The sequence below is a fragment of the Populus euphratica genome, unplaced genomic scaffold (genome assembly GCF_000495115.2).
Source record: "Populus euphratica unplaced genomic scaffold, PopEup_1.0 scaffold408.1, whole genome shotgun sequence".
Classification (NCBI taxonomy): Eukaryota; Viridiplantae; Streptophyta; class Magnoliopsida; order Malpighiales; family Salicaceae; genus Populus; species Populus euphratica.
In genome coordinates, this window is record NW_011500298.1 from 60318 (window position 1) to 70762 (window position 10445).

The 10445-nt window shown below is 32.7% G+C and overlaps 1 protein-coding gene across 2 annotated transcripts; it reads right to left on the bottom strand.

The window, feature by feature from the left end:
- Positions 1 to 1452: 1452 nt before the first annotated feature.
- LOC105113324 (probable polygalacturonase) lies at positions 1453 to 7556 on the bottom strand. Of its 2 annotated transcripts, none has more exons than XM_011009462.1 (5): positions 6935 to 7556; positions 5548 to 5668; positions 4383 to 4631; positions 3471 to 3624; positions 1453 to 2308 (listed from the first exon to the last, which is right to left on the bottom strand). In XM_011009462.1, the coding sequence occupies exons 1-5, from the start codon at positions 7370 to 7372 to the stop codon at positions 1744 to 1746; spliced, it is 1527 nt and encodes a 508-aa protein (XP_011007764.1). In that variant the 5' UTR covers positions 7373 to 7556; the 3' UTR covers positions 1453 to 1743. The 2 variants fall into 2 exon arrangements, with proteins under 2 accessions (XP_011007764.1, XP_011007765.1); XM_011009463.1 differs by having other exon boundaries at positions 1453 to 2269; positions 6935 to 7555.
- Between the last annotated feature and the right edge of the window lie 2889 nt (positions 7557 to 10445).

Consider the following 10445-nt stretch of genomic DNA (forward strand, 5'->3'; position numbering starts at 1 on the left):
TGGTATAGAGATTGCTTGATTCAATGTCTTACTTAATATGAAAGTACTTGTTCATTCTTAAGCAATAATCAATCTTCATCCTTTTAAACTTCATTGTAATATCTTCCGATCTAATATCATCATCGTTGATATTAGGTTGAGTTATCTTATATATCTTGAAGGAATCACCAATACATCACCAAGATTTATTTTTTCTTATCATTTAAAATCTATTTACACGTTTTCATCTTTCAAAACAAATCCATCAATTATTTTCAACCAAGTTATTATTAATTTAATTTCTCTTGAGTTTTTTTTGTTACCTAGCTTAGTTTCTAAATCTAGCTCTCTGTGGATATGACCTCGATCTTACCGAGTTAATTGCTACATCGCACACTCGTGCACTTGCGAGTTAAAACAAGCCGAATATAAAAAACGGCCAAGCACCCCTAAACAACATAGTACTCCAAGTTTTACAAGTACATTTAGCCAAAAGACATGAAATACCCTTACACAACTTTAAAATTGCCTTGGTCATATCATAACAATGAGAATTGTTGTATTAAAGGTGCAAATACGAGGCTACTTAAAATTTAATATATATTGCTATTTAAAAAAACTCATATGATAGTAAAAAGACTTGAATTAAAATATAGTCATATAAACTTAAATTTATTAAACTAAAAAAGAGGTAAAATTAAATAAAAGGAGTAGATCCAAAGCTTTTATAATCATGGTAGAAATAGAGGCTATAATTGCCATAAAATAGTTATACATCTTCAATCATTGAAAAAAGAAAATGCACTGGTTAGCCTAAAGCAAAAATGAGCATTAAAGAAAAAAGTCATGGTCCAACTTCTAGGGTTTAAAAAATCATTTTCTCAACTTTGTTTTTAATTAAAAATATAAAAAAAAAAACACCCTAAATACATGAAAAAACATTTTTATCCTCATACCAGCCTTTAATCATTCAAAATATAAAAAAATCAGCATAAATAAATAGAAATTCTCATACCAATCTATTTTTTTTAACAATACAAAGATTTGAAAATACATTAATAAAACTTCTAACTCATTAACATAGAACTATTTTTTCTATCATCAAATTTTTGGTGATCTCTATCATCTCTTCATCTAAATGAATGAAAGGTGCACGAAATAAAATTTTGCATTAAAAGTTAAAACGCTTAAGCTTACTGGAAAAAACAATAGCAGTCAACAAAAGAGCACTTTTTAGCGTGAACTTCATATACGCCACACTGATTGTTTTTGGTTCTCAAGCTGTTTTTATCTTTTACTTGTCTTCACAATACAAATTAAAACTGTCATTAAATTGGCATCTAATCAAGTTTAGAAATCTAATTCACACCTTTAATCCTCAAGAACATTCAATTAGAAGAGGTCGTCCTAAAAAAAACATGGAAGGATACAATCGGTGAAAAACAAAAGGTTCACCCACCAAAATGAAGGAAAAAAAAAAAAACAATTGAAATCATTGAGAGCACTCATAGTGCTTGTCATATACAGTAGAACAACCACACAATTTAGTTTTTCTTGTAATTGTAATGCTATGCATTTCACAAACCTTAGAAATGTATGAAAATCTGTATATACAAATGAAGCAAGCAATAAAATTGGAACACCATAAGAAGAAGCCTGAACTGCTCCAACGTCATCTGTCTGGCTTGTATGATAGAGTCATACCTATCATACAATGTCATTGGCCTTCAGAAAGGTTAAGGGGAGTTGAGATGTGTTGACGTGTCAAAAATCATAATCTATGTCTGTTATGTTTTGGGAGACAGAGAGCTTAACCAGCTTTCCTTGCTCATCATATCGATCAAGGTTTTCACATGGAGCAGGGAAGATCGTCCCTATAACACGACCTTGAACAAAGGCGCACTGGAATATATGCTTTTTCTTGTAAGTTAACCCCACTGACATATCCTGAAAAGTCACATTCCTAATTGGAATTTCTTCACTCCCATGCATGCGAACAGGCACACGAACTCCTTGGCCATGGATTCCACTGAATCTTATGTCCTGGAGTGTTGGAACAGCCTTTGGATCATAACCCTCATCAGGGTGTTCATTGTAGTCTGTCTTGATAACAATTCCAACTCTTACATCGTCAAATGTCAGGTTCCTGTAGGTTATATTTCGAACATATGCACCTCTTCCAGGGGCAGTCTTGATCCGAACTGCACGCCTTGAGCTCCAAACAAGGAGGTTCTCCACGGTAACACTTGATACCCCACCTGACATCTCACTGCCAATTGATATGCCGGCACTAATACAAAATTCAGCCAGGGTGGATCTCAGTTGCCATCTAAAGAAAAACACGTGCATTTATGGCAAGCTAAGATAGCTAAATGGTGCCGAGAACCTAATAAATGATAATATGAAACAAGTAATTGTGGATAAAGCCTAAATGCACAAGTCAGCTAGGGTCCAAAATCATTCAAACTGCATGTTGCCTAGCAACCATGACTGAGTTATCCTGCTTCACGGCAGTTTCTTGGGTGAAGTTTTAACATGGCTGAAAGCCACAAAGGTTAAATCTACAGCACAACGGTTCATTCAAGAATCTACAACACAAAAGTTCCTTCAAGATTACCAGATAGGCTATTGCATTAAGGAATCATCAGTTGCTTTCCTACATAGAAACAAAAAAAAACATGGTTCCTTTGCATCAACTTGCTGAAAAAAAAGTAGTAATAGCACCTCAAATCATATTTCTTTTTTAATGGAAATGGTCCTTGTTTGCTTGTGGTAACTTCCTTCCATTGAAATGTTCAAAACTATGGTTAAGTAAAACCTTGGGTGAAAATTCTTTGTTTTTATGCCCTTCTCTCTCTTTTTTAATTTAAAATTAATTTATTCTTGTTTATTCTTCCATTTCTATTTTAAATCAAAAATGCATGCTATTATTTTATTTTATTTTATTTTTTGTAATCACATTTAATTTAAAATCAATTTTATATATATTAGGGTCCACCATTATCCATAATTTTTTCAACTCTTACTAAACATCATTAAAACATCTTTTAATAATTTTCACACCCTTCACACTTTCCCCTGAAATTTTACTCCTTCAACATTTCACTTCCAAATTTTTCACTTTATACCAAATGCAACCTAAGTAGTAAAGTTCTGAAAAAGAGCAAATTTATCGATTTACATATAATATTTGTAAACCAAAAAAGTACAATTTAGAATAAATCATGCACCTCCACTTGTGCACATTTCCTCTATAATATTCTAATGGGTGAAATTATATATATATATATATCCTCCACAAACTGGCCTTGTATTTACACATTCAAAGGTTCTAATCATTCAAGGGGAGATGCCTAGAGAAGACATGGTAGAATAATGTTTGGGCCCAAAGATTTGTAGAAGACACACAAGGATGCTAGTTCTAGAGCTTACAAGAACAAGAATAGAAAAGATATCCATCAAGTCAGAAGCAAATTATTAAGATATTTTACCTAACCATGGAGCGAACTACAAGATTACGGATGAGAATATTCGTTGAAGGTCGTCCATATGCAATTCCATACTGATCCCATCCGCTCTTTATTGCAATTGCATCATCCCCCACACTTATGTAACAGTCTTCAATTACCATATCCTCACATGAATCTATTTATCCCAAAAAAATTGAAGTTCACATTATTCAGTATGGCAAGAACAAATTGTGAACAATCTTCAAAACTGCATTTCAGTTGAACAAAAAAGAAAAAAACTTTGCTAAAGATGTTTCCATGGCACAACCTACATGATTTCAAGGGGTTTGAAGTTTAGCCAGTCAATATGAGATAAAGCACTCCAAGTTACTAACATGCAGCGTTATATCATAGTCCTACATCAATAAAGAAAACAAGATGACAACAAAAACAAACAAAATTAACTAGTACAACGGTACATGGGGCTCCAGCTCACTTACACACATGAAAGAAGTCAGTCTGAGAGAAATAAAAAGTAAAAGGTTGAATGATATTGAGATCCTAAGTTTTAAATCAAAGTCCAAAAAAATATTCGCTCCATGCAATCAGTCTTCCTGTTACCTCAATATCTGAAACGTATCACTGATTATCATCCAAGACCAGCTTGTTAGTGAGTTGAAAAACACGGGCACACAAAGAACAAACCCTCTTCAATGGACTGTGTTTCCAACATCCAACCTTAACACTAATTGTTTCCTACCCCTTTTTCCAACCTAAGCCCTTTCATTTCATTGATATATAATAATTAAAACTCAGCAGTGCATCTCATCCAAGGTGCAAAATATTAGTAAGTAGGCTGATCATCTCTAGAGGTTAAGTTGACATCAAAGGTAGGGTCAGCTAGTGGAAAACAAATTACAGTAGCAGAAAACTACAATTGTCAGAAATATTTACCAGGATCAATTCCATCAGTATTTGGGGCTTCAAAAATGGGAGCCAGAATTGTAACATTCCTAATTGTTACATTCTTGCAGTCATATGGATGAAGTGTCCAAAATGGGGAATTGCGTAGTGTTATGTTCATAATCACAATGTCACTCGACCACATTATCTGCACAAGGGGACCCCTAGTGTGGTTGAGAAGCTTTTGGCGATACTTCTTCCACCATGTTTGACCCTGTCCATCTATGGTACCATTGTGTCCTGTTGATCAGCAGAAATGTTTGATGAGGACATTCCCGGTCAAGGAAAAAACAATTTCAAATAATAAATGTTGATGAACTCAATGTTCACTATGATAACAACAAAGCTAGAAACTACCTTCCGGATCAACTTATGTGAATTGTTCAAACTGGAACTAATAGTATGCATAATTTCATATAATTGGTTGCTACCAGACAATCATATTAACTGTTCCTACAGTGGTGCCATCAGTTTGATTTGGGGCTTTGTATATTGCAGCTCATTCAAGATATGACAAAATTGCTTGAATTTCATCAACAGCAATGTGATTAATTGGAATTACAAGGGAAACAATTAAGTTGAAGGTCTTTATTTGCCACATCTTACTTTGTGGAGGAATTTTTAAGGCACCAAACATAGGCATGGAATAAATGGAGGCAAATTTATCTAATATCCAAGGGACTGTTCTATCCAATTTATCTTGTAGCTTAAAGTACCTGAGAATTCTACATAGAGAAATGCTACTGTGAGGAAAAAGAGAGACCCACTATTATTTTGTACAAGACACTTCTGGGTGGAAAAGCAGCATAATCAATGACATTATGTGATGATGCCCAGATATTGCAGGAAATGGTCATAGCACGCATCATCTTTGCTTAAATATGACTCAAAATAACCAATGGTCAGCTAATATGATTGGTCAATAGTCAGATCCACAACAATTAATTATATACCCTGTTGATTGTTTGTAGATTTTGTACTCTCCATTTTTATTTTAATTGCTTTGTTTTCTTCTGTAACATTTTGTAGGCCCATCTCCATGATCACTCTTTATATCTGTGCATCTGATATTCATTGCATGAGTCCTTCCACATTCAAAGTTAAAAGCCAGAACTAAGGTCTGAGCATACTTCGGATAGAAGTTGAATTGACTGACCTGTTATAACAATATCTCTGAGGTTTTGACCATGGATTAAACTTCCATATCGAGGTCCAGGATGCTCTCTCCCATACCCATATGAAGGCAATGGAGGCATTAAAGGCCAATACTTCTCATCCTGTCAAATATCAGAAAAGGGGCCGCATCTAAAATGAGCCATAACTTTAAATCACTAAAAATGAAATAAAATGACTGAAAGTTCTAAAACTAAGGGCCCGCTTGTCTGCATGGTGAAAACTGCAGTTCAAGCCAAAAGGCATAAAAAATGATGCTTTTAGTTTGAAACGCAGCAAACCACGTAGACAAACAGGCACTACATAAACTAGTTAAATAAGCAACTTCTGATAAAAACTATAAGGGGTTTGCCTAAGTTTCCAACTATTTGGAAGACCAACTATTGGCAAGCTGTCAAATTGATAGTGCAGACCATCTGGCAGTAGCTTCAATAACTTCACAGTACCTGTTCATGGCTGATCTGAATTCTGAAAAAGGAATTTAAAGTTCATATTTGCAACCTATTGTCTTCCCAAGGACGATAAGCTTCAATAACAAGCTTAGGGATATGGCCATGCATTGTCACAATAATTATAGAACTTGCTAAATATACTCTCTTCAGACAACAAGGCGTAACATCCTCTCCATCAGTAGTGTAAACGAGATTCAATTCCAAGACTTTTCTACAACACCAACCCATTTTCATAGTGGTCAATTCTAATAGCTGGTTTGAGACAGTTAAAAGGTTAAGTTCTAATTATTTCTTTGACCCTATTACAAGTTCAGGTGCTTCATGATTCTTCACTCATGTATACGCGCAACCATAAATAAGAAAAAAATCCCTCCAAGTATATAACTCAAGCAACTCAAACTAATCCACAGTCCTACATAAATTCCATTCAACTAGAAATAGAAATAGCACCCTCCAAAAGCTGATCATCACAGATTATAATACATTAAACAACTACTCTTGAACAGTGTTAACCCTACTTAAACCACATTCGACAAGAAAACCTACTAATTAAACTTGAGTGTTTTATATTACACCACTAACCTATTATACGAATAAACCTTATAGAGAAAGTGGGAAAATCTTAAAATAGCCGCTTTTGGATATTAAACCACTCAACTCCCACAACCCCAGTCACCACCACAGCAATCTAACATTTCCTTGTAGTTTGGTCTACAAATCTAAATCACTGGCTCTCGTTTTTCTTTTTTAAATATGTCATCCCTTATTTACAAGCCTAATATAGCTAGAAACCCAAAGATTTTCATCAACAGATAATAATTAAACTTCCCAAATTTTTTTTTTTTAAAAAAAGGAGGAATGTGAGATTAAAAAATTTATGGTTATGCAAATAAATTAAGGAGTTAGGGAGTGAGTAACCTGGATTCCAAGTATAACAGCATCCTCAGCAAGAAACAGAGTCATATGACTAGTCAAATTAAACGGTGCCGTTAACCATTTCCCACGAGGCACATTAAGCTGGCCACCACCTCTCCTGGCCAATTTCGAAATTGCCGAAACTGCCCTCTCAAAAGCCTCGGTATTTAGAGTAATGCCATCACCGACGGCGCCAAAATCGGTCAAATTGAACGCCACAGGACGCAGTTTGGGGATGGGGCGGACGGGTCCAAACCAGAAAGCGACAAAACCACCACGGACGGCATTGCGTTGCCATAGAAAGACGGAGGCGAAGGCAGCGATCCAAAGGAAAGTGAAGAGAATTTTGTGAGAAGACAAAAAAGCAGGAACGCAGCGTTTAAGGTCAAGCCTCTGGTAATTGAAACGACTGGTGAGTGGGGATGCAATAGTCTCTACCATGATGATGATTAATATTGGTAATTGGGAATAGCTATTGTGAAAGGAGGAAAGTAGAGATGGGAATGGAAATGGCAGATTTTGCTGTGGTGCATGCTGCTGGATCTATAAGGGTTTTGTTCTTTTTTCTAGGTGAGATGTTGCTAACTACCAAATAAGAAATAGAGTGTGTTGCAAGGGAAGGGAAGGGAGGGCTTTTTGGGCTTTTCGTTAACACGTCCGCCCGGGTGGGTAGTAGAAAACGCAGTTCAATGCCATCAATTAATTTAATCGGTATATTATATTAAATTGTTAATAAATCCCTTATTTGGATTAACGCCCCTAATTTCTTTTTATTTTAATACATCCACCTTAGATAAGAAATGGCACCTTCACTAATCAACCCCAAAACTTTCAACCTCTCAGACAATATTTGAATATCAAAAGCCAACGCTAAACTCAAATAAACTTAAAAATTCAATTTCTTAGTTCTCAAATCTTAAAATAGTCAAAATCCAAGTCGTAATTGGATTTAAAATGCATAAAAATAACTCGTATCTAGAAAATCTTTTACTTAATAATAATATTATCTTTAATTATAATTATACTTAAGAGAGCAACTACAAAATATTGTGGATTTTACTAAAATTATACCCTTTTATCATGTATTACTAATCTTTTTACTTTATATTTTATCCTTTCATGCTAATTTTGTTTAGAATTTATTTAGAATTTGAAACAGGAAATTTCTTTTGTTATTTAACTATGAGATTTTTAAGATATTATAAAGGATAGCTTAGTTGTTTTGATATTTTTTTGTACTTAATTTGAAAAAAAAATCAAATTCAGATTTGTTTTTTTAAGAATATTGAAAACCTAAGGACCATAATTAACATTAGGTGTAAAATTGAGAATTGGAGAATTCACTAATAGTATTTCAAATTAGTATAATATAAATTTTTTTATTACTCAACTGAAAACTATACATAAAGGATGTTCCAATCGAGTAATTTTTCATTAATAGTTCATAATAAATTAGTAATATAATCATATTAGTTATCTTATTTAAGTAACACCAATACTTTTAAATATTGTTAGAAATTTATGATACTAACTCATGTTAATAACAAATCTAGTTCCTTTCATAGTACAGGTGTCGATTATATCATACAGTTGGCTATGAAGGATTAAGCATTTATTGTACCAAGTGTTCTGTAACATAAATCTAGATTAACTATTTAACAAGTAAGGTATTAAGAAATAATAAGATAAAAATTATAAGACATGTGATTAGTACTTAAAAGTACATCTTTATCAAGGTTTTATATCAGGATTTTACATTTGAAATATCAATTACTTTCAACTAAAGCAATCTAGTTCCTTTCATAGTACAGGTGTCGATTATATCATACAGTTGGCTATGAAGGATTAAGCATTTATTGTACCAAGTGTTCTATAACATAAATCTAGATTAACTATTTAACAAGTAAGGTATTAAGAAATAATAAGATAAAAATTATAAGACATGTGATTAGTACTTAAAAGTACATCTTTATCAAGGTTTTATATCAGGATTTTACATTTGAAATATCAATTACTTTCAACTAAAGCATTTTTTATAATAACAAGTCTGATACTATAAGATACCTTTAATTTATAGTAAATGTTCATATTAAATACAAACCTATCACAAAATCAAAGGATTGATTGATAAGTTCAATTACTGAACTTGAGAAGACAAAGAGAGGGTGAAGTTTAGAAAAAAAAATGTTGGTTCAATCCAAACTAGAATACTATTTGGTAATTAGATCATAATTGGAGCTGTAGAACTTAGATTTAGGTCTGCTTTTATGTAGATGGAAAGCTAAGACATGGGCCTAAAACTTTCATAGGAAGACAAGACTCAATTCTGGTATTTGAAAGTCCAAATCTTAGCAACAACGGGGAAGTCCCACTCTGTCCTACAGTCTAGACACTGTTCAGTGTTTAACATATATCTTGAGTTCTAAAAATCCAAATGCACCAAATTTTTTTTTATAAAGCTAAGACAATTTCCTAGTACTTTCATGAAGATAATTTGTTTAAGTTTTGATGTTAGCAATGATGTTTTATTCAGATAGGAAATAAGGATTGTTATCAAGTCAAGAATTGACCACCCACTCAATAATTAGTTAAAAAATCAATAGTTCTCAATTTTGTCCTACAGTCTAGACACTGTTCAGTGTTTAACATATATCTTGAGTTCTAAAAATCCAAATGCACCAAATTTTTTTTTATAAAGCTAAGACAATTTCCTAGTACTTTCATGAAGATAATTTGTTTAAGTTTTGATGTTAGCAATGATGTTTTATTCAGATAGGAAATAAGGATTGTTATCAAGTCAAGAATTGACCACCCACTCAATAATTAGTTAAAAAATCAATAGTTCTCAATTTTGACTTATAAAAGAAGGCATTTGTCATGCATTTAGACATTTTGATTTTCAGATCAAGATATGTTATTGCTCTTTCTTTATTGTAATGCTTACGTTTTGCCTATATTAATTTTTTGTTTATGTTTCTCATTTTCTTTCCTTTACTTAGTTAACTTATATCTTATTTATGTTCTTATCTTATTTATTTATGTTTCTCTTCTTTCAATATGTTTAGCTAAATTTACTATGTCAAGGTGAAAAGGGTATACTAATGGTGTAAAAATAAGCATAGTATAAACTCAACATAAACTTTAATATTTGATACTAACATGTTTTGTATTTGATATCTTTTTCACTCTTAATACTTTGCTTCTTAAATGGTTAATTTTGATTTATGTTGTATAACGCTTTGTATAATGATTAGTACTTAAAAGAAGTTAAATTTAACATGATTAATGGAAGTTAAATGATGAATACTGACACGACAAAAAGATTGATGTCTTCTCCCAAGTGCAGGAGTGTCGAAGTAATAAATAACCCGGCAAGACCGGGGTCGAACCACAGGGAGGTTAATTGTACAAATTATAAACAACAATTATAAAACAACAATAACAACAACAACAATAGTAATAATAATAATAACAATAACAATAATAATAATAATAATAATAATAATAATAATAA